The sequence below is a fragment of the Delphinus delphis genome, chromosome 4, assembly GCF_949987515.2.
Source record: "Delphinus delphis chromosome 4, mDelDel1.2, whole genome shotgun sequence".
NCBI classification, from domain to species: Eukaryota; Metazoa; Chordata; class Mammalia; order Artiodactyla; family Delphinidae; genus Delphinus; species Delphinus delphis.
In genome coordinates this window covers 142,635,727-142,660,613 of record NC_082686.1, presented here as the reverse complement: position 1 = coordinate 142,660,613, position 24,887 = coordinate 142,635,727, and the positions used below count along the sequence as shown (strand labels likewise).

The 24,887-nt window shown below is 36.7% G+C and overlaps 1 protein-coding gene across 3 annotated transcripts in view; it reads left to right on the top strand.

Moving 5' to 3' along the window:
- Positions 1-24,887, top strand: part of TOP2B (DNA topoisomerase II beta) — a 66,826-nt gene that overhangs the window by 3,360 nt on the left and 38,579 nt on the right. For 2 of the 3 annotated variants that reach the window (XM_060011564.1, XM_060011562.1), the window contains exons 2-4: positions 17,800-17,970; positions 18,787-18,877; positions 20,214-20,277. In XM_060011564.1, coding sequence (XP_059867547.1) covers positions 17,800-17,970; positions 18,787-18,877; positions 20,214-20,277 — 326 coding nt within the window. The remainder of the gene's footprint in view (positions 1-17,799; positions 17,971-18,786; positions 18,878-20,213; positions 20,278-24,887) is intronic. The other variant, XM_060011563.1, reaches the window with a different exon arrangement.

Genomic DNA, 24,887 nt, shown 5'->3' with positions numbered 1-24,887 from the left:
AAAAATTAAAAAGTGAGGGCTTCCCTGGTGGCGCAGTGGTTGGGGGTCCGCCTGCCGTTGCAGGGGGCACGGGTTCGTGCCCCGGTCCGGGAAGATCCCACATGCCCGTGAGCCATGGCCGCTGGGCCTGCGCGTCCGGAGCCTGTGCTCCGCAACGGGAGAGACCACAGCAGTGAAAGGCCCGCGTACCGCAAAAAAAAAAAAAAAGTGAAAAATATAAGTACTATAGTAAAACTAGTTTGAGTTAAAATTGACAACAGCTATGAAAGCTTCTCTGAAGCAAGCAGAATTTCTTGAACTAACTTTTAGTTTGTAAAGCTTTTCTTAAAAAATGTTTATTTATATATATTTATTTATTTTGGCCGAGCCGGGTCTTCGTTGCGTCGTGTGGGATCTAGTTCCCTGACCAGTGATCTTTCCCAGCACCCCCCGCCGCACTGGGAACGCGGAGTCGTACCCACTGGACCACCGGGGAAGTCCCTGGTTTGTAAAGCTTTGATTTGTAGACCCTAATAATCTGTTTCATCCAGTCAGTGTTTTATCATGTTTAAGTGGTTGCAAAAAACAAATTTCGTTTTATTAGAATACAGTTAATCAACTATGTGAATATTGATCTTTTCCCAGTACTACTCTAATTTAGTAGATTAAGGAAAAAAACCCACTGTAATGGAAAGTATTAAGCCTATAAAATTATGGTGGCCAGAATGGTATAAAGACATTCCCTCTATCATCAAGCTTCAGCAGTTACAGCTCAAGGTCACCCACCTTTCCCCTCTCATTATCTTGAAGCAAAGCAAATTCACTTTATCTGTAGATGTTTCAGTATTCACCTCTAAACTGTAAGTTTCTTAAATATAAAACTATTAACATTGGAGTTTTTTAAAAGTAAAATTCAATGAAATATAAAGCATACTTTGTTTTGACTGTGACTATTTCTAATTTAGGAAATGTGACTATATTTAAATATTATTTAAAGATTTATATTAAAAACTTTGTTATAGTGGCTTATTATTGCAAGTCTAAACTCCTCAACCAGACTTTCAAGCCACTTCTTTTATAAACTATGTGCCAATTGAAATTTATTCCATATCATCCTAATAGTTAGATTTACCTCTTCACTTGTCCCCTGGGCATCATGTTTGTTTTTGTCACTTTGCATGCTTATCTTTCAACAGAAATGCCTGTCTCTTTACCAGTCTAAATCTTAATTACTCTTAAAGGCTAGCTCAGGGTCTCACCAAACGTTTATCTTCCAGTTTATACTCATCTTTTTCTGTCACCCTTGTGGATCATAAAACATAAATATCTTTCCTTTTAATTAACTTTTATGTTTTATACTTTTGTTTTAACAATTAGATTATCAACTCCTGGAGTCAGAGACCATGTATCCTTTATAGTTTTTATCAAAGAGCTGGATACATAATCCAACCTCAGTTATTGTTAACCAGTTAGATAATTGACATACTAACTTCCTCAAAAGTCTTCTGTCATTCTTAGGACAAGTGGTTACATAACAATGTTCTTTAGATACATTCTCAAGTAACTAATTGCAGTTACAATGAGAACAATTTTTAGAAACTCCTAACTTTTCTGAATAGAAGTGGGTGTGTCCATCAGTAGTTTCAGATATGTTTAATACTTGGGTGATAGCAACAGTTGCATTTTACTAAGTACGTTAAAAAAATTATAAGCCTCTTTTGTATTTTTAAAAATCTTAATACAAATAGGACTCAGTTTTAAAGAAGAGGTGAGATCGGTATAATTATTCCCATTTGCAGAGAAGGAAACGGGTTTACAGATTCGGTAACAAACTGTTAATCATGTGACTAAGGCAAAGGTGGGATTTAAACCAGTCCTATGTTCCTAACCATCATTTACACATTCCCCTGGCTTAAAGACAGTAACAACCAAAACAATTTGTCTTTTATTCCGTGATATCTTTCCACTAACCTTTCTTTTACTTTCACACAAAAAGCTACGGAGTACACGTCCCTTTCAGGGTGTATGTATTTTGAATAATGTAAGTGTGATGCCTTTTAAGAGTATGGGCCAAAAAATCACATCACCTGGTTTCGTAACTCAGCTTCTTCAATACTAGCTTTGTTAGCTTACATTCTTCAGACCTCAGTTTCCTTGCTGTAGAAAGGGAGTCATTAGTAATGGTGTCTACTTCATGGAGCTTTTATGAGGAATGAGAGTACTTATATAATTCCCATAGTGCTTTGCCCATGGTAAGCTCTTAGATGAGTGTACACACACACACACGTCTTCCCCCTCTTCGTTTTTAAAAAATCAAGGGATCAGTATTTTCACTTATTTTTTTAATTTTATTTAATTAATTTATTTATGGCTGTGTTGGGTCTTTGTTTCTGTGCGAGGGCTTTCTCTAGTTGCGGCGAGCGGGGGCCACTCATTGGCAGGCAGACTCTCAACCACTGTGCCACCAGGGAAGCCCCGCTCACTTCTTTTGTCTGAGAAGATTTTCTTATATTGCAAAATGATCACCACAATAAGTCTAGTTAACATTCATCACCATACGTAGTTACATATTTTTTTCCTTGTGACAAAAACTTTAAAAATCAACTCTTAACAACTTTCAGATAGACAACACGGTATTATTAACTATAGTCACCTTACTGTACATTACGTCCCCAGGAACTTGTTTTATAACTGGAAGTTTGTACCTTTGACCACCTTCACCTATCTCCCTGCTCCCCCCAACTTTGGCAATCACTAATTTGTTCTCTGTATCTATGAGTTCGGTTTTTTTGTTTTGTTTTGTTTTGTTTTAGATTACACATATAAGTAAGATCATACAGTATTTTTGTCTTTCTCTCTCTGACATATTTCACTAAAATTATGCCCTTATGTCTACCCATGTTGTCCCAAATGTCAAGATTTCATTCTTTTTTATGGGTGAATAATATTCCATTGTATATAAACACCACATTTTCTTTATCCGTTCATCCATTGATGGACATTTATGTTGCTTCCTTGTCTCAGCTGTTGTAAACAGTGCTGCAGTGAACATGGGGATACATATATCTTTTCAAATTAGTGTTTTCATTTTCTTTGTATAAATACCCAGGAGTGGAGTTGCTGTATCATATGGTAATTCTATTTTAAATTTTTTTGTGAGACTTTCATACTGTTTTAAATAGTGACTGCACCAATTTATTTATTTATTTTAAGGAAAAAACTTTTAACCAGCTTTATTGAGATACAATTTACATACCATAAAATTCTCCCGTTTATAACATACATACAAGTCAGTTTTTTTTTAATTTTTAAATTAAATTTTATTTATTTTTTTATACAGCAGGTTCTTATTAGTCATCAGTTTTATACACATCAGTGTATACATGTCAATCCCAATCGCCCAGTTCATCACACCACCCCCCCGACCCCCCCCGCGGCTTTCCCCCCTTCGTGTCCATACGTTTGTTCTCTACATCTGGACTGCACCAATTTACAGTCCCACCAACGTGTACAAGGGTTCCTTTTCTCCACATTCTGCCAATACTTGTTATTTCGATAATAACCATTCTAACAGGTGTTAGGTGATATTTCATTTTGGTTTTGATTTGCATTTCCCTGAGATTAATGATGGTGAGCACCTTTTCATATACCTGTTGGCCATCTGTATGTCTTCCTTGGAAAAATGTCAATTTAGATCCTCTGCCCATTTTTTTTTAATGAATTGGTGTTTTTTTGGGGTTTTTTTTTTGTGTGTGTGTGTGTTTTGTTGTTGTTTTGTTTTTTTTGCTATTGACTTGTATGAGTTCTTTATGTATTTTGGATATTACCCCTTATTAGGTATATGATTTACAAGTATTTTCTCCCATTTGCTAGGTTGCCTTTTAATTTTGTTGATGGTTTCCTTTGCTGTGCAGAACTTTTTAGTTTGCTGTAGTCCCACTTGTTTATTTTTGCTTTTGGGATCAAGTTAAAAAAAAAAATCATCGCAAAGACTGATGTCAAGGCATGTACTACTTATGTTTTCTTCTAGGAGTTTTACGATTTCAGTTCTTACTTCAAGTCTTTAATCATTTTGAGTTAATTTTTGTGTATGGTGTAAGATAGGGGTCCAGTTTCATTCTGTTGCATGTGGCTGTCTAGTTTTCTCAACACCACTTATTGAAGAGATTGTCATTTTCCCCTTGTATATTCTTGCATCCTTTGTCATAAAGTAATTGACCATATACGCATGGGTTTCTTTCTGTGCTCTCTGTTCTGTTCCATTGATCCATGTGTCTTCTTTAAATGACGTTCACCGTTTTGATTACTATATTACTTTGTAATATAGTTTGTTTGTTTGTTTTGGCAATGCCATGCGGCATGTGGGATCTTAGTTCCCCTGCATTGGGAGAATGGAGTCTTAACCACTGGACCGCCAGGGAAGTCCCTGTAATATAGTTTTAAATTATGCCTCCAGCTTTGTTCATCTTTCTCAAGACTGCTTTGGCAATTCAGGGTCTTTTTTGGTTCCATATAAATTTTAAGATTGTTCTATTTCTGTGAAAAATGTTGTTGGAATTTTGATAGGGATTGCATTGAATCTGCAGATTGCTTTGGGAAGTACGGACATTTTAGCAATATTCTTTTAATTCATGCACATAGAATTTTTTTCCATTTACTTTTGTCTTCAATTTCTTTAATCAATGTCTTATGGTTTTCAGTATACAGTTCCTTTACCTCCTTGGTTAAATTTATTCCTAGGTGGGGACTTCCCTGGTGGTCCAGTGGTTAAGACTCCATGCTCCTACTGCAGGGGGGCATGTGTTCCATCCCTGGTCTGGGAACTACCATGCTGCACCGTGTGGCCAAAAAAAAAAAAAGTATTCCTAGGTATTTTAATTTTTATTGTTTTTGTTTTAATTGTAAGTAGGATTTTCTTAGTTTCTCTTTTTGATAGTTCATTGTTAGTTTACAGAAACATAACAGATTTTTGTATATTGATTTTGTATCCTGCAACTTTACTAAATTTGTTTATTCTAATAGTTTTACGGTGGAGTCTTTAGGGTTTTCTCTACATAATATCATTTCCTCTGCAATTAGTGACAATTTTACTTCTTTCTTTCTGATTTGGATGCTTTTTAGAGAAAGTATATTTTTTATTTTCACTATGGACATTTAAGCATTTCTTATGATATTAAGTATCCCTCATCTTCTACCTCTCTCCTTGTCCCTTGGTTTGGGAGGGCATTTCTGGAAGTACATTAATGCTGGGTAGATAACATGGCCCTCTCCGTGGTTATATGGGTGAAACGTGGCTGAAATGAATATCAAAGCATGGCAGCCTTGAGGGAGAAAAGAAGAGATATTATAAAAGGGTAATGTGGAGTCTGAGACAGTCTTTATAGAAGATAGGAAAAGAGGCTTGTTGCTAAGCTTTTGCTGGTCCCACTTTTGTTGGCTTGGTGATGGTGAGATTTCTGTGCTTGTTGTGTGGATGAGTGGCTCAGTTCCTTTTTTGCACCAACTGGCAAACCATCTCCTTTCCCCTCTTTGGCAGCAATTCATTCTTCCACAGAAAAACAAACTATGGGCGATTGTTTCAAATTGCTGTATATCAGGTGACCACTCTGTGAACGGAAGAATCTTTCTTTTTACAGAATGATCTTGGTACATACTCTTAGTGAAATTAGGAGTTTGTTTTATTGGAACGTTTTTTTTTCCTTTTCTGATAGTTGAAGTATTCTTGATAAAGTTTGAGTCTTTGATAAATATTAAATCTATATTCTTTTATTAGAAGTTAGCAATATTGCAAAGTGCTATAAAATAGATTAATATTTTCAAATAGATTTAACGTATTATTTTGACATTTTTGTTATAATTGAAGAATTCTCAATAAAGCATTTTTTAACATGGCAGCCAGCTTTTGAACTTTAGAAAAAGTCAGTTATGGCATCATCATATGTATAAATCACAAATGATAGAATTAAAATTTTTTTAGATACCTGGAGGATATTTATCTTAATATGGGTTTATTTTGCATTTTCATTGCCTTTAGTTTTATGTGGGGATGAAAATGTGCCCTGAGTGCTTAGATTCCAGTATAATTGGGTGCTGGCGTTATTACTATAAATAGTTTGGTGCTTTGTCCGCACAAAGACAATAAAATAAAATAAATTACAAATAAACTTAACTCATAAGATTTCAATTCTATCAGACCTTAATGAAAATTTATTCTGAATGCTCTTTGTAGTTGATTATTTTCAATGGCATACTGTTAATTTTTATTCAATGTGGAATACTTAGTGCAATTACTATAGTACAAGATACCGTATTACTATGAAAATACAAGATAAGAAAAGGTTAAATCTTTTTTTATCAGAAGACCCCTTGTTTTCATCGTTGAAAATGAGCATAATTCTGTTAGCCTATAAGTATCAAATGTATATCACTCTCCTTTTCAGCTGTGGGCTTGAGAGTGCTTTTATAAACGTGTAGATATGAGTTTGCTGGACTGTTTTTTATAGAAGCTAATTTCTTGATCTCTTTTCTGAATATTATCAGCAACACCGATTGAACTGAATTTCTACTCAGAGTGACTTTCTTTTCAAGAGCTAGAGATAGTGGTAATAATAGCTGCAGTGAAGGTGATCAGTGAATTTTTCTCATTTAGTTTCTCTGTTCTCAGGCCAAGGATGTTTGTATTCACACCTGTTTGTTCTAGGGATGGAGCCATCCCATTGAAGCGGGGGGAGTTGCCCTCCCTCCCTTACCTTCAGATTTTGAGTTTTAGTGGCCTGGACAATATTCAGGGGGACACTTTCTGCTAATAAACAGGAGCTGCAAGAGACCATTAATCCAGGCTTCTGTCAGAAAAGCTGACAGACCTCTCAGGGGAGACCCTTCTGTGTTTGCTGCCCCGAGTCAGTGCGCGGTGCAGGCTGCCCCTAGTTGAGAGTAGGAACGTGCACTCCCTGCCTTCTACGCTGCCAGGACTGCCGGCTTGTTTTGGTTTCACTGAACCTTTTTGCCTAGATTCTAGTGAGAAAGTTGGGACTGCAGAAGTAATAAGTAGGTACAAACAGTGTCTCTAAAAAAAGAAACCTTCAGTTTTATTCTAGCTTATGTTCTCATATACATGGATTAATAAGCTTTTAAAATAGTTTAATATATGTTCATTGTAGAAAGTTAGAAAACGTCTATCAGAAAAGAACATGAAAAATATTTCTACTTCTCACAATTTTTATTTATATTCTGTTGGGTAAACAGCATTTCATATTTTTTCCTAGGTGTGTATGTATCGTGTGTAATTTTTTTCTGATGAAAATGGGCTCATATTTTTTAATATCCTTTTGTAACTTTATTCACTAAACAGTATAATTTTAATAACCTACTAATTTAAAAATACTTGATTATATATAATTTTATATAAAAGTTATAGTAAGGGAAGTTTCTAATTAACACACCTATTTTTTTGTCTAGGTAATTAAAAATATTTACTCAATTAAATATCCAGGTTTAAAGGTTTATATGAAGTTTTGGAAATTATTTAATATCATCATGGAGAGTTGATTTGAAATATCGACAGATCATCTGTTTTATTATGGTATTCTATAAACAGTGCATAGTCCTTAAGCTTTTCATTACTTTAAATAGAATGGTACCTTTTTTCCTTTCCTCAACACCTGTCATGTGACATGTAGGAAGAAATATTTTGGCATAAAATGTTTTAAGTATATTGTCACACTTATTTTTTAAGTATTTACGTATTATTATATTCCTGGAAAAGATTACAAATAGTAATCTAACAAAGCCGACTACGTATTACATAGTCTTTGATTTTTGAGACATTATTCTAGCAAGAATGACAACTTTTTGAACTGGATAAGGATCTGGCAGGTGCAAACCAAACATTCCCTATTCTCATGTACCGATTTGGGAGGAAGAGATGACGATTTGGGAGGAAGAGATGGCGATTTGGGAGGAAGAGATGGCGACTGGTTGTAAGGGGATGTGGAAAAAGTTATAAATCCTCGAAAAAGGAGTGAGGTGAGGCTCTACCCTGTTTTCCATACCAGTGTGCCAGTTTAGCTCAGTGTTAACTCTCAGGGCTAAATGCAGAAGTCTCTGTTGGAGTCTAATCTTAAAAATGTTTTCTTTGTGGTGGGCTTTGCTTTGGAGGAGTAGCCTGGGATAGGAAAGCCTTTACTCGCATTGTTACTATAAGTTCCTGAGGTTTATGCCAGAATTGCAAAGTTCTAAATTAATGGTGAGAGGTTACTGTTATCCACCTTTGAATGCATAGCATTTCTCATCCTTAAGCACTTCCTTAAAGAATGAGATCTTGGTCATTATGATGGTTGTTCTAACTATTTTGAGGACCCGTTTAAAAAAATCAGTTATGTTTTTATTATTAGATTTGTTTCTATAAATTATCTCATCTCGAAAAGCAAGGGACATGATTAGAAATTTGGAGACTATCTGGCATTTTAAAAATAACAGTTCATTTTTCTGGCCAGCAGGTTCGTCATGTAATTAGCTTGACAGAAATAGAATATGAAGACTTTATGAAACAGAATTTTCTTATGTCCAAAGCTATTTTTAATTGACTGAGCAGTGTTAATGGGTAACCTTATAAATGAAAGAATGTATAAGAAAATCTCTTTAATTTTATGTAAAATTTATGACATTGGAAGATTGTAATTGATGTTTGAATTTCCATAGGTTTTATCTGTTAAAATTCTTGTCTTGCGCTAGACTACTCAGAAGTTTATGTATTTTGATTTTTTAAACATACATTTGACATGTTTTTGAAAATAATAACTTTAAAGATGATGGTATGGCTATGCCTAGGTCTTGAAGTGGTATGTTGCTTGTTCAAATGCACAAAATCTCTCTGCCCCCCATTGTTTGTCTTCTGATTGTTTCATTTCTCCTAAAATTCAAATACCTATGAAAATATCTTGCTGTGTCTTATATTTGAGTTATTTTGGGGCTCTGAAAAAACGGCCATCATAATAACTTTCTCTTAGTGGGATGTCTTAGTTGTCAGCATTAGGGAATCCCAGAAGGAGAGAGATGTGTTCTCTGTTGCTATTAAGAAGACAGGGAAGTCTGCAGACACTGGGAATTTTTGTTTGGGATCCTTATCTCTGTAGGAGTTAGAATTAGGATCACAACTTCTGCTTCCTTGGAATTAGCAGAGAAACTGGAATTATAGGGTGCCTCAGAAATGGGGCATTAGTGCTGGTATGTAAGGAATTATTGGCATGGCCTACAAAAGTGTGAAGTTTGAGATGTCATAAAACCATGCTTGGTATTCTCAGACCTGTCAGTATATGCTAACTACATAGGTTACTATTCTGTGCAGGTTATTTTTGCCCACTCTTTACTATAGTCTTCAGTAGCTTAATGGCAAAGGCTTACATTGGGAAGTTTTGGGGAGCCCTGCAACCAGCCAGGTTCAGTCGTTGTCAACCTATAACCTGATAAGAATTCACATTCCTTGGAAAGTTTTGAAGACTACAAAAATTAACCTGATATCTTACAGAATTGCCAAATATTTCTTTTTTTTCATAGCAAATATTTATTTCCATTATGAGATCTACAGAGACATAATACTGTTAAAATGAGAAGAGTTTTTGAACCGTATACACTTTTTTTTTTTACCATCTTTATTGGAGTATAAGTGCTTTACAATGGTGTGTTAGTTTCTGCTTTATAACCAAGTGAATCAGCTATACATAAACGTATATCGGCATATCTCTTCCCTCTTGCATCTCCCTCCCTCACACCCTCCCTGTCCCACCCCTCTAGGTGGTCACAAAGCACCAAGCTGAACTCCCTGTGCTATACAGCTGCTTCCTACTAGCTATCTGTTTTTCATTTGGTAGTGTATATTTGTACATGCCACTCTCTCACTTTGTCCCAGCTAACCCGTCCCCCTCCCTGTGTCCTCAAGTCCATTCTCTAGTAGGTCTGCATCTTTATTCCTGTTCTGCCCCTAGGTTCTTCATGACCTTTTTTTTTTTTAGATTCCATATATATGTGTTAGCATACGGTATTTGTCTCTCTCTTTCTGACTTAGTTCACTCTGTATGACAGACTCTAGGTCTATCCACCTCATTACAAATAGCTCAATTTCATTTCTTTTTATGGCTGAGTAATATTCCATTGTATATATGTGCCACAGCTTCTTTATCCATTCATCTGTCGATGGACACTTAGGTTGCTTCCATGTCCTGGCTATTGTAAATAGAGCTGCAATGAACATTGTGGTACATGACTGTTTTTGAATTATGGTTTTCTCAGGGTATATGCCCAGTAGTGGGATTGCTGGGTTGTATGGTAGTTGTATTTTTAGTTCTTTAAGGAACCTCCATACTGTTCTCCATAGTGGCTGTATCCATTTACATTCCCACCAACAGTGCAAGAGGGTTACCTTTGCTCCACACCCTCTCCAGCATTTATTGTTTGTAGATTTTTTTTTTTTTTTTTTTTTGCGGTACACAGGCCTCTCACTGTTGTGGCCTCTCCTGTTGCGGAGCACAGGCTCCGGACGTGCAGGCTCAGCGGCCATGGCTCACGGGCCTAGCTGCTCTGTGGCATGTGGGATCTTCCCGGACTGGGGCACGAACCCGTGTCCCCTGCATCGGCAGGCGGACTCTCAACCGCTGCGCCACCAGGGAGCCCTGTTTGTAGATTTTTTGATGATGGCCATTCTGACTGGTGTGAGGTGATATCTCATTGTAGTTTTGATTTGCATTTCTCTAATGATTAATGATGTTGAGCATTCTTTCATGTGTTTGTTGGCAATCTGTATGTCTTCTTTGGTGAAATGTCTGTTTAGGTCTTCTGCCTATTTTTGGATTGGGTTGCTTGTTTTTTTGATATTGAGCTGCATGAGCTGCTTGTAAATTTTGGAGATTAATCCTTTGTCAGTTGCTTCATTTGCAAATATTTTCTCCCATTCTGAGGGTTGTCTTTTGGTCTTGTTTATGGTTTCCTTTGCTGTGCAAAAGCTTTTAAGTGTCATTAGGTCCCATTTGTTTATTTTTGTTTTTATTTCCATTTCTCTAGGAGCTGGGTCAAAAAGGAGCTTGCTGTGATTTATGTCATAGTGTTGTGCCTATGTTTTCCTCTAAGAGGTTTATAGTGTCTGGCCTTACATTTAGCTTTTTAATCCATTTTGAGTATATTTTTGTGTATGGTGTTAGGGAGTGTTCTAATTTCATTCTTTTCCATGTACCTGTCCAGTTTTCCCAGCACCACTTATTGAAGAGGCTGCCTTTTCTCCATTGTATATTCTTGTCTCCTTTATCAAAGATAAGGTGACCATATGTGTGTAGGTTTATCTCTGGGCCTTCGCTCCTGTTCCATTGAACTATATTTCTGTTTTTTGTGCCACTACCATACTGTCTTGATTACTGTAGCTTTGTAGTATAGTCTGAAGTCCGGGAGCCTGATTCCTCCAGCTCTGTTTCTCTTTCTCAAGATCGCTTTGGCTATTTGGCATCTTTTGTGTTTCCATACAAATTGTGAAATTTTTTGTTCTAGTTCTGTGAAAAATGCCAGTGATAGTTTGATAGGGATTGCATTGAATCCATCTGTTGGTATTATCTTTAATTTCTTTCATCAGTGTCTTATAGTTTTCTGCATACAGGTCTTTTGTCTCCTTAGGTAGGTTTATTCCTAGGTGTTTTATTCTTGTTTTTGTAATGGTAAATGGGAGTGTTTCCTTAATTTCACTTTCAGAGTTTTCATCATTAGTATATAGGAGTGCAAGAGATTTCTGTGCATTAATTTTGTATCCTGCTACTTTACCAAATTCTTTTATTAGCACTAGAAGTTTTCTGGTAGCATCTTTAGGATTCTCTATGTATAGTATCATGTCATCTGCAAGCAGTGACAGCTTTACTTCTTGTTTTCTGATTTGGATTCCTTTTATTTCTTTTTCTTCTCTGATTGCTGTGGCTAAAACTTCCAAAACAATGTTGAATAATAGTGGTGAGAGTGGGCAGCCTTGTCTTGTTCCTGATATTAGTGGAAATGGTTTTAGTTTTTCACCTTTGAGAACGATGTTGGCTGTGGGTTTGTCATAGATGGCCTTTATTATGTTGAGGTAAGTTCCCTCTATGCCTGCTTTCTTGAGGGTGTTTATCATAAATCGGTGTTGAAAGCTTTTTCTGCATCTCTTGAGATGTTCATATGGTTTTTTGTTTGTTTTTTGCGGTACGCGGGCCTCACTGCTGTGGCCTCTTCCGTTGCAGAGCACAGGCTCCGGATGCGCAGGCCCAGCGGCCACGGCCCATGGGCCCAGCTGCTCTGCGGCATATGGGATCCTCCTGGACCGGGGCACGAACCCGCGTCCCCCGCCTCGGCAGGCGTACTCTCAACCACTGTGCCACCAGGGCAGCCCGTTCATATGGTTTTTATTCTTCAATTTGTTAATATGGTGTATCATATTGATTGATTTGTATATATTGAAGAATCCTTACATTCCTGGGATAAACCCCACTTGATCATGGTGTATGATCCTTTTAATGTGCTGTTGGATTCTGTTTGCTGGTATTTTGTTGAGGATTTTTGCATCTATGTTCATCAGTGATATTGGCCTGTAGTTTTTTTTTTTTTTTTTGCGGTATGCGGGCCTCTCACTGTTGTGGCCTCTCCCATTGTGGAGCACAGGCTCTGGACAAGCAGGCTCAGCGGCCATGGCTCACGGGCCCAGCCGCTCCGCGGCTTGTGGGATCTTCCCAGACCGTGGCACGAACCCGCATCCCCTGCATTGGCAGGTGGCCTCTCAACCACTGCGCCACCAGGGAAGCCCTGTAGTTTTCTTTCTTTGTGACATCTTTGTCTGCTTTTGGTATCAGGGTGATGGTGGCCTCGTAGAATGAGTTTGGGAGTGTTCTTCCCTCTGCTACTATATTTTGGAAGAGTTTGAGAAGGATAGGTGTTAATTCTTCTCTAAATGTTTGATAGAATTTGCCTGTGAAGCCATCTGGTCCTGGGCTTTTGTTTGCCAGAAGATTTTTAATCACAGTTTCAGTTTCATTGCTTGTGCTTGGTCTGTTTATGTTTTCTATTTCTTCCTGGTTCAGTCTCAGAAGGTTGTGCTTTTCTAAGAATTTGTCCATTTCTTCCAGGTTGTCCATTTTATTGGCATAGAGTTGCTTGTAGTAATCTCTCACAATCTTTTTTATTTCTGCAGTGTCAGTTGTTACTTCTCCTTTTTCATTTCTGATTCTGTTGATTTGAGTCTTCTCCCTTTTTTTCTTGATGAGTCTGGCTAATGGTTTATCAATTTTGTTTATATTCTCAAAGAACCAGCTTTTAGTTTTATTGATCTTTGCTTTTGTTTCCTTCATTTCTTTTTCATTTATTTCTGATCTGATCTTTATGATTTCTTTCCTTCTGCTAATTTCGGGAGTTTTTTTGTTCTTCTTTCTCTGCTCGCTTTAGGTGTAAGGTTAGGTTGTTTATTTGAGATGTCTCTTGTTTCTTAAGGTAGGATTGTATTGCTATAAACTTCCCTCTTAGAACTGCTTTTGCTGCATCCCATAGGTTTTGGGTCATTGTGTTTTCATTGTCATTGGTTTCTAGGTAGTTTTTTAATTTCCTCTTTGATTTCCTCAGTGATCTCTTGGTTATTAAGTAGTGTATTGTTTAGCCTCCATGTGTTTCTATGTTTTACAGATTTTTTCCTGTAATTGATATCTAGTCTTATAGCATTGTGGTTAGAAAAGATACTTGATATGATTTCAGTTTTCTTAAATTTACCAAGGTTGATTTGTGACCCAAGGTATGATATATCCTGGCGAATGTTCCTTGAGCACTTGAGAAGAAAGTGTATTCTGTTGTTTTTGGATGGAAAGTCCTATAAATATCAGTTAAGTCTATCTTGTTTAATGTATCATTTACAGCTTCTGTTTCCTTATTTATTTTCATTTTGGATGATCTCATCTGTCCATTGGTGAAAGTGGGGTGTTAAAGTCCCCTACTATGATTGTGTTACGGTTGATTTTCCCTTTTATGGCTGTTAGCATTTGCCTTATGTATTGAGGTGCTCCTTTGTTGGGTGCGTAAGTATCTACAATTGTTATATCTTCTTGGATTGATCCCTTGATCATCATGTAGTGTCCTTCTTTGTCTCTTGTGATAGTGTTTGTTTTAAAGACTATTTTGTCTGATATGAGAATTGCTACTCCAGCTTTCTTTTGATTTCCGTTTGCACGGAATATCTTTTTCCATCCCTCACTTTCAGTCTGTATGTGTCCCTAGGTCTGAAGTGGGTCTCTTGTAGACAGCATGTAAATGGGCCTTGTTTTTGTATCCATTCAGCCAGTCTATGTCTTTTTCTTGGAGCACTTAATCCATTTACTTTTAAGGTAATTTTCAATATGTTCCTATTACGATTTTCTTAATTGTTTTGGGTTTTTTATTGTAGGTCTTTTCCTTCTCTTGTGTTTCCTGCCTAGAGAAGTTCCTTTAGCATTTGTTGTAGAGTTGGTTTGGTGGTGCTGAATTCTCTTAGCTTTTGCTTGTCTGTAAAGCTTTTAATTTCTCCGTCGAACCTGAATGAGATCCTTGCTGGGTAGAATGATCTTGGTTGAAGGTTTTTCCCTTTCATCACCATAAATATGTCCTGCCACTCGCTTCAGGCTTGCAGTTTCTGCTGAAAGATCAGCTTTTTTTTTTTTTTTTTTGGCGGTACGCAGGCCTCTCACTGCTGTGGCCTCTCCCTTTGCGGAGCCCAGGCTCCGGACGCGCAGGCCCAGCAGCCATGGCCCACGGGCGCAGCTGCTCCGCAGCATGTGGGATCCTCCCGGACCGGGGCACGAACCCGTGTCCCCTGCATTGGCAGGTGGACTCTCAACCACTGCGCCACCAGGGAAGCCCTGAAAGATCAGCTTTTAACCTTATCGGGATTCCCTTGTTTGTTTGTTGTTTTTTTTCCCTTGCTGCTTTTAATGTTTTTTCTTTGTATTTAATTTCTGGTAGTTTAATTAATATGTGTCTTGGCATGTTTCTCCTCGGATTTATCCTGTATGGGACTCTCTGCGTTTCCAGGAATTGAGTAACTATTTCTTTTCCCATATTAGGGTAGTTTTCAACTGTAACGTCTTCAAATATTTTCTCAGTCCCTTTCTTTTTCTCTTCTTCTTCTGGGATCACTATAATTCGAATGTTGGTGCGTTGAATGTTGTCCCAGAGGTCTCCGAGACTGTCCTTAATTCTTTTCATTCATTTTTTCTTTATTCTGCTCTGCAGTAGTTATTTCCACTATTTTATCTTCCAGGTCACTTATCTGTTCTTCTCCCTCAGTTATTCTGCTATTGATTCCTTCTAGAGAATTTTAAATTTCATTTATTGTGTTGTTCATCATTGTTTGTTTGCTCTTTTGTTCTTCTAAGTCCTTGTTAAATGTTTCTTGTATTTTCTCCCTTCTATTTCCAAGATTTTGGATCATCTTCACTATTATTCTGAATTCTTTTTCAGGTAGACTGCCTATTTCCTCTTCACTTGTTTGGTCTGGTGGGTTTTTACCTTGCTCCTTCAACTGCTGTGTGTTCCTCTTCTCATTTTGCTTAACTTACTGTGTTTGGGGTCTCCTTTTCGTAGGCTACAGGTTAGTAGTTCCCATTGTTTTTTGTGTCTGCCCTTAGTGTTTTAAGTTTGGTTCAGTGGGTTGTGTAGGCTTCCTGGTGGAGGGGACTAGTACCTGTGTTCTGGTGGATGAGGCTGGATCTTGTCTTTCTGGTGGGCAGGTCCATGTCCAGTGGTGTGTTTGCAGTGTCTGTGACCTTATGATTTTAGGCAGCCTCTCTGCTAATGGGTGGTGTTGTGTTCCTGTCTTGCTAGTTGTTTGGCATAGGGTGTCCAGCATCATAGGTTGCTGGTCATTGAGTGGAGCTGGGTCTTGGCTTTGAGATAGGGATCTCAGGGAGATTTTCGCCATTTGATATTACGTGGAGCTGGGAGGTCTCTGGTGGACCAATGTCCTGAACTCGGCTCTCCTACCTCAGAGACAGAGGCCTGACACCTGGCCAGAGCACCCAGACCCTGTCATCCACACAACTCAGAATAAAAGGGAGAAAAAAGGAAAGAAAAAAATAGTTATTAAAATAAAATATAATTATGAAAAATTAAAAAGTTAAAAGTAAAAAAAAAGAAAGAAGAGAGCAACCAAACCAAAAAACAAATTCACCAATGATAACAAATACTTAAAACTATACTAAAAAAAACAAAAAACCCGACAGAACCGTAGCACAAATGGTAAAAGCAAAGCTTATACAGACAAAATCACACACAGAAGCATACACGTGCACACTCACAAGAAGAGAAGAAGAAAATAAATATATGTATTGTTGCTCCCAAAGTCCACCACCCCAATTTGGGATGATTCGTTGTCTATTTAGGTATTCCACAGATGCAGGGTAGATCAAGTTGATTGTGGAGATTTAATGCACTGCTTCTGAGGCTACTGGGAGAAATTTCCCTTTCTCTTCTTTGCACAGCTCCCGGGGTTCAGCTTTGGATTTGGCCCCGCCTCTGCATGCAGGTCACCTGAGGGTGGTCTGTTCTTTGCCCAGACAGGACGGGGTTAAAGGAGCAGCTAATTCGGGGGCTCTGGCTCATTCAGGCCGCGGGGAGGGAGGGGTGCGGATGGGGGGTGAGCCTGTGGCCTCAGAGGCCGGTGTGATGTTGCACCAGCCTGAGATGCACCGTGCGTTCTCCCGGGGAAGTTGTCCCTGGATCTCGGGACCCTGGCAGTGCTGGGCTGCCTAGGCTCCCAGGAGGGGAGGTGTGGATAGTGACCTGTGCTCGCACACAGGCTTCTTGGTGGCGGCAGTAGCAGCCTTAGCGTCCCATGCCCATCTCTGGGGTCCGCGCTTAATAGCCGTGGCTCGCGCCCGTCTCTGGAACTCGTTTAGGCAGTGCTCGGAATCCCCTCTCCTCGCGCACCCCAGAACAATGGTCTCTTGCCTCTTTGGCAGCTCCAGACCTTTTCCCAGACTCCCTCCCGCCTAGCTGTGGCACACTAGCCCCGTTCAGGCTGTGTTCACGCCGCCATCCCCAGTCCTCTCCCTGGGATCCCACTGAAGCCCGAGCCTCAGCTCCCAGCCCCGCCCGCCCCAGCGGGTGAGCAGATAAGCCTCTCGGGCTGGTGAGTGCCGGTCGGCATCTGTCCCCTGTGCGGGAATCTCTCCACTTTGCCCCCCGCAGCCCTGTGGCTGTGCTCTCCTCAGTGGCTTCGAAGCTCCCCCTGCACCACCCGCAGTCTCCACCCGCGAAGGGTCTTCTAGTGTGTGGAAACCTTTCCTCCTTCACGGCTCCCTCCCACTGGTGCAGCTCCCGTCCCTATTCTTTTGTTTCTGTTTATTCTTTTTTCTTTTGCCCTACCCAGGTACGTGGGGACTTTCTTGCCTTTTGGGAGGTCTGAGGTCTTCTGCCAGCATTCAGTAGGTGTTCTGTAGGAGTTGTTCCACGTGTAGATGTATTTCTGGTGTATCTGTGGGGAGGAAGGTGATCTCCGCGTCTTACTCTTCCGCCATCTTGAAGCTCTTCCAATATTTCTTGATTGAATAGTTGTAGGCTGTTCTAGCTATTCTGGTAACTATGTATACCTACTTTTTGGGCTCAGTCAAAACTGCAGTTTCACACTATATTATAAAAGGTACTAGATTTTCAGTAAATAGACCTGTGTTCTCTTTAGAACTTAAAAATCAGAGCCTGAAAGATAATTTTGTTGTTAAAGAGAAAACCTATGTTATGTGTCCATATACATTTTAGTTTATCCCTTGGTAGGTTATTTAAATTTGATTTTTTGGTTAATTTTAGACTCTTTTTGATCAGAACAATGCTGCAAAAAAAGAAGAGTCAGAAACTGCAAACAAAAATGATTCTTCAAAGAAGTTGTCTGTTGAGAGAGTGTATCAGAAAAAGACACAACTTGAACATATTCTCCTTCGTCCTGATACGTACATTGGGTCGGTGGAGCCATTGACACAGGTAATTATTAAATTTTACTGAAATTAGATGTATATCTAGTTTTTAATAAAATTTTGTAAGTATATGCTCTGTGAGTACACAATTTCATGTCTCTGGTAATAATAGAAAGTAGGGAGAGAGATCTAAGAGGTAGAAATGTCTTAATTTTTCACTAGAAATTAAAAAAACTGGGAGCTAAAAACTATCTGAGAAGTATAGAGACGTATAAAGTAAAATGGTGCTGTGTGAACTTTTTAAAGGTTCTGAAGTTCATGCTGTCGTTTATTTTAAATTCTAGAACTTATATATACACATTGATGACTGTTGTTTAATGCTTACTATGGACTTGGCTTATGCATAGCAATTTTTTTCTAGCAGTTAAATTTAAGTAAGTTGCTCAGACCTCTCAACTAGTGAGAGCTGGGATTCAAAGCTAGGTGTCTTTGACTCCAAAATCATGCTGCATTCATGCTGTTTACTCTGCTACTTATACTACAGAAAAATATAATGTGTGAAGTAAAAGTGTAAAGTAAACATATTTTTTTTCCTATTTTACTTAAATACTGTTTCTAACAATTTTTGGTGCCTTATATTAAAGCTGACTTTATGTATGAGTAAGAACACAGACTTGATACAAAATGAACAATTTCTCAATTTTGAGGCTATTTAAATTGAAGATGAATACAGCAAGGTTGACTGCAGCTGAAGTAGTATGTTTTTCTACTTTGAAGATCTAAGTATTTACAGACAAATGACAAATGTGGATTTATGCTTTGTAAAATTGATGTTAAATATTTTTTACTCCATAAGTTCTTTTGAATTTTTCTCTCATTGCAGCTCATGTGGGTGTATGATGAAGATGTAGGAATGAATTGCAGAGAGGTTACCTTTGTGCCGGGTTTATACAAGATCTTTGATGAAATTTTGGGTGAGTACTTGCTTAAGATTTAATGCATCTGTTTCTATTGATATCATTATAATGTCCCTATATATGTAAAACCAGACTTATAAATTTTAAAGGCATATCTCTGGTTTTTATGCTGAGTATAAATGTTCTTCGGAAAATCTATTACCTTCTGTAATATGTTCATATCTCTGGACGTCATGTCTTTGTGCTTTGGTTTGTTCATCTGTAAAATGCATGTGTTGTATTTGATCAGTAATCCCAGGGTCATTGTATGGTCCTGTATGTGCAGTCGTCTGGGGGCTGCTCACATCCCAGTCAACAGGAGAGGGCATGTTAAAAATATAGATTCCAGGGCCTGATCCATGCAGATTCAGTCGGTTTGAGTTGAGACACATAAAAATGGGTTTTTTACCAACACATTAGGTATTTCTATTGGACAACCAGGTTTAACAACCATTGTTCCAAATACCTCTGTCCATTCCAAATCACATGATTAGTTAAATCACAACGAAGTGTGGATACCTGATTGACTCCTAGGGCAGGCTTGCACTTTGGAAACGTTTTTAGCCAAGGATTTTCTATAGAGACTCATCAGTGCCACTTGAGGTTTCCTACCAGGGTTGTTTGGGTCTCTTGAAGCTTCTTTTGGTCTTTGGGAAAAGGATAGGAGAGTAAAACTGGTTACTTACGTTTTCACTCTTTCACTGGTACTTTTCACTCTTGTCTGCCAACTATCCGCCAGTTTTACTTTTAGGTTACACAGTGTTTATCAGGAACATATTCCTTCTGTGATTGAAGTTCAGTTTGACAGCTAGCTAACCACTGAAGCTGTGGTTAATGTATGCAAGTATTATCAGTTATAGTTCATAGAATTTAAAACTTTGATTTCTAAGCATGCTAAAGAGTGCTTTTCTAATTCAAAAATAACTGGTTTCAGCTCAATCTGTCTATAAAATCACTAGTTTATTGAAGGAGAGCAAGAGAAAGTAGTTATGTGTTGCCAAGATAAAATATAATTAAACCCAATACTTTACTTTTAGACCTGGATAGGGGTTTGTAAACTGCAGATGTTTGTTTTTACTTAATTTGTTTTTCAATATCATAGAATCATCCTCCCCCTTTGTTTTGTGGTAGAAGACATAACCGTAATTTGGTGTGGTATAAAATTTAAGAATATTATTTGGAAAATAAGATTTTGTATTAGAAATTAGCAATATTATTTTCATTAACTATTACCATATGTAAATGTTGATATTAAGTAGTGATGCACATGTAGCTGTATGTTTATTTATGTATGTCCTTATATGTTTATTTATTATAACTATTTTGTTACTTATCAAAATATTTAATTTTGTAGTTAATGCAGCTGACAATAAACAGAGGGATAAGAACATGACCTGTATTAAAGTTTCTATTGATCCGTAAGTATATTTCAAGTTTAATTTCTTATGCTAAGTTGTTTTATTCAGATGTTCAACTTCGAACATTCCTCAAAGGAATAATGCATACAGTTAGTACTCTTGAGTTTCTTGTTGCTTGAGACCTTGTTATTTTTGTCTCTTTTGGCCAGAATGCTACCCTCTTATAGTTTCCTCTGTCATTCATGATCTTTTTCTCCAAAGTATTCAGTACTTCCTTATGGGAGCACTTGGAGACAATTTTTCTCCCTCTTTGATGCTGTGGATACTGTTTCAGCTGCTAGAATAATCAATCTTTTCTTATTTTTGCTTTGGTACTCAAGGCTACGGGCTATTGTTAGTACTATTCCAGTTACATTATGGGTTAAATTTACTTTTTCATAACCAACATTTGGACTTTTCCATTTATAACATTTGTGAATTGGGAACTGCTGGTATTATAGAATATATATACCAGGTGCTTAGCTGATAACTACAGTGATATTTTTTTTGGAGGACTGAGGGGGAGTGAAAATAATAAAGTATTTCTAACTTAAAGCTTTATCCTGGTTTCACCAGGATGCTTTTGTGAGATATTATGTTACATTTATCCTTTATAGTTAGTAATTTAGCATGATTTTAACATGAAAATTTTCTTTAACATGAAAATTCAGTAATTCAGTTATAGCCTTACTGTCAGTAATCTAATTTTAAGGACATGGTTAAGATAAATAATAAAAATATAATTTATATTTGGTTATACCATGAAGTTGACTGTATCTTATATGAAAATATTACTACATAACTATACTGTTGAAGTTCTTGATTTTTCTTTTTCTTCCTTTTTTTGTTTTTCATTTGCATCATTTCTATAACAAATAAATTCTTGAGAATCTGTATGGTAAGATGCACAAGACACTTACAAGTTGCAACTTAGGCAGACATTTAAAAGGAAATTTTGTCTGTCAGGATTTCTTTTCTTCCATATTTAGGAAATTAGTTAAAAATGGTATCATTTATTATGTTTTAGGAGAGCTAGTAAGGAGTAACAGATGTTGAATTTTTGATATCTTTAAGCTTTTTTAAAAATCAGAACTGAAAGACTCTGAAAACTAAGGAAGAAGACCTTTTCTTAAATACATTCATGGTGAACATGGTTACGATGTTTGGTTCCTTTATCTTAATTGCTTTGACCACATTGATCCAATAATGTGGACTTTAAAAAAAAAAAGATTAGATAGAACCCCATCATAACAAAGTGATCAAGAAGTGAGCTATAAAACAGCTCTGTAGACCAAATAATGACTCTTGGTGGCAGGCTTTACTTTAAGTTTATTACAGATTTGGGACAAACTAGTGCCTTTATTGCTGTCTTTCTAACTCCCTTTTCATTTAGCAGACATGTTTGTGTGAGTATAAGAGTGTCATAGAATTATAACTAAATTTATTTGGTTCTTAATGGGAATCAGATAACAGTTTCTTTTTTCTTATTTATCTCTAAGTCATTTTAACTGCTTCTGCTGGAAAGTTCTTTTATTTCATACAAAATATGTATATAAAACAAAAATTCATAGTTGACTATTCCAAGGAAAAAAGGGTGAAGGTAGTATATTTTTCACCTCTCCTTTCCTATTTTACTTTTGTTTATAAATTATTGATGAGACTCTTGAATCTTTCTCCTGCTTTTAATTAAAATATATATTTTATACACACACATATTTAAAATTGCCAACAGACAACCATTTTGGGACATGTTGATCCTTATATTTTATTATTCATTTATATTTGTTAATTTTGACAATAACATTTTGACTTTTGTGAATATTCTCCCATAAAATCATTCCTTATGTTTTTCCTTTACTACATATATTACAGAATTCATGCTACTTTTATTAAAATAAATTTTATTTCAGAGATGCAATTTTTGCTTAAGTTAGATTTCTAAATTAAGAAGTCATTTTAAAGCAGAATTCAGATGGGGAAAAGTGCCATTAGGCTGTTTATTTTATTGACCCATTTTTCTCTGCTGTCCATTTTTTATATTCTTTGGGTTTCATTCTTTTTAACATTTTTGTATAGCAGATTTTATTTTTCTTTGTGCATGTGTGTACATGAACTCTTTGTGTAAAAGAGAGGTTAAATTTTGATAGTTAATGGGTTAAGTATAGAGGATACACAGCACAGTTTAGCTCTTATTCCTCTTTTGATAATACTCTGTGACGTGGGAATAAAATCTAAGTAAACAGCCATGGTTGTAAAAAAACAACAAAAAAACAAACAAAATAAAAGTAGGAATAGATTAGCAAGGAGTGCCATGCAGAATTTGGACAGCAATTCTAGAAAGAGAATTTGAAGCAACTGCTTACAGGGGAGCTTAAAACCCATTAAATAGTATAACATAATGGTTAGTTGTTATTGAAACAACTTATTTGTTGGCATCTGTTTGATTAAAATCAAATAACTGTGGAAAGCACATTAACCAGGGTTCTGTTTCTCCAGCTTATGTATTTTTATTTATTCAGGGTTGAAACTTAAAGCTGTAGCTTTCAGTATACACACTCATACTGAAATATATGTACATATATGTATACATTTTTTAAAAATCGCCTTCTGTATACTATTTTGTATCTTTCAATTTTTATTTGACATACTGTGGGCAGCCTTCTTTATTAACTTATGTAGATCTACTTAATTCTTTTTAATGTTTCTAAGTATTTTATTATGAATGAATATTGGATGTTTAGATTGTTTTCCAGGTTTGTTAGCTTTAATTATTTTGAAACTTTATTTATAGCTTATTCAAGGACATCATTCTTAATACTAATGTGAAGATTATTGATGGAGCAAAGAATATAGTTATAGAATTCTGAATCATTGTTTAGAGATTATAGAAATAAGTACCAAATCTAGGAAGTGAAATAGATTGAAATTTTGTAATAGGTGACTTTGATAGAAGATTTCAGTTTCATACTCACACAGGCTTATAGAATGTACTTGATATCAAGCCTCATTTTTTGAAACTGTGATGAAGATAACGCATTTACAAAGTGCCTTAATTATAGTACCACATGTACTAAGTAGGATGAAGAAATTTTAAGGGTTTTCTCATGAGTTTATTGACTTTTTGTGTCATTCTGAGATGTTTAATATCTGTAATTTTCCATTCGTTTTCTTTCTTCATTTCCTTCAGAATTTTTCTCTATAGTTTTAAACTCCATGAAGTGTCTTGTTAAAAAAAAAAAAAAAAAGTGCTTAATAAGTTACAGGTTTTAAGCCCAAGCTAGGAACTATTTGGAAGTCTAAAAAAGTAATGCAATACACAGCCCTTTTTCTAAGGCCCACTATTTTGACATCTGCATTTAAAAGGACACACAAGGTAAAGTACAGTAGCTAATTTGAAACCATTACATACTTAAATATTCAGCTGTGTATTCTGTAGAGAGTGTTTACCCACAAGTGAGCTAACCTAATTATGTCCTGAGGTCTCTTGTAAATACTTTCGATTTTTTTGCAAGTTTCAATGTAAGGAGGGTTGGGAAACGTTGTTTTAGGCTGGGTAAAAGGCTTGTGGGAGAACTGAAGTCGTAAATTGATCCTTGAAGTTAAGGTAAAATTTGGCTAGACAAAGAGGGAAAAGGTAGTGTAGGCAAGGGAAAGACCAATAAACAAAGAAATGGAAGAATTGGGAATGAACATGGACAAGTAATAAAACTGACCTGCAGGAAAATAGGATGCATGTTGCAGAATAGTGGTAGTTCAGTTTGACTCTAAGTGATGATATGGATAATGGGCCTGGAACATGCAATAGAAGACACTTAAACTACTGATGTGTCCTGGAGCAAACAGTAGTGTGAGGAAAGCTGTGGTATCAGAATATAGTTAAGGGGAGTGGCTAGCTCTGTGTTTTAGCAGTGTTGCAGTAACAGTATTTAAGGTGATGCTAATTTAGACTCCTATACTGGCATTTGGAATGAAGGAAGGTCGGATACTGCTGAAACGAATCTAATAGGACAAATTAATGTCTTGATGATTAAACGACTTTAGAGAATGATCAGGAGATATGAATAAAAATGATATCAAAATTTAAGTCTCCGCGATTCGGAGAGTTGAACCTATATTGTAGAGCGAGGGAAAGAAGATGATGTGTTATTTTTTATTTTCTTTTCCTTCTAAAAATTTAATTAACTTCCTCCTGGATCTTTGATTTTCATTTTGGCTTTTATAACTTTTTTTTTAGTTGTAATAACTACTTCTAGTAACTCTAGAGAGATTAAGCTATGTATGTGTGAGTGAAAGAGTGTGTCTAAGAATAATTGTGAATCAGATTGGCAAATGGTAGCTTTTTAAGGTAATTCTCAGTGAAGTGTGTTTCTTTGCACGTTTGGCTAAGTGGGTAAAGGCATCGTAATATATACTACCCTGAAGCGATAGGGTAGGCAAAATTTTCCATCAGGACTGTGGCCTACGTCAAGTTGCTGTTAACTGTAGGAACCTCTACTCCATACCATTTAGGACTAAAATGGATGGTTTTGTGACTGAAAAACCTAAAAGACCTAAAATAGGTAATACTTAACATATTTTAAAACCATTAAGGTTAGTTTATAACAATGACTGCCACAATACAAACAACCCTC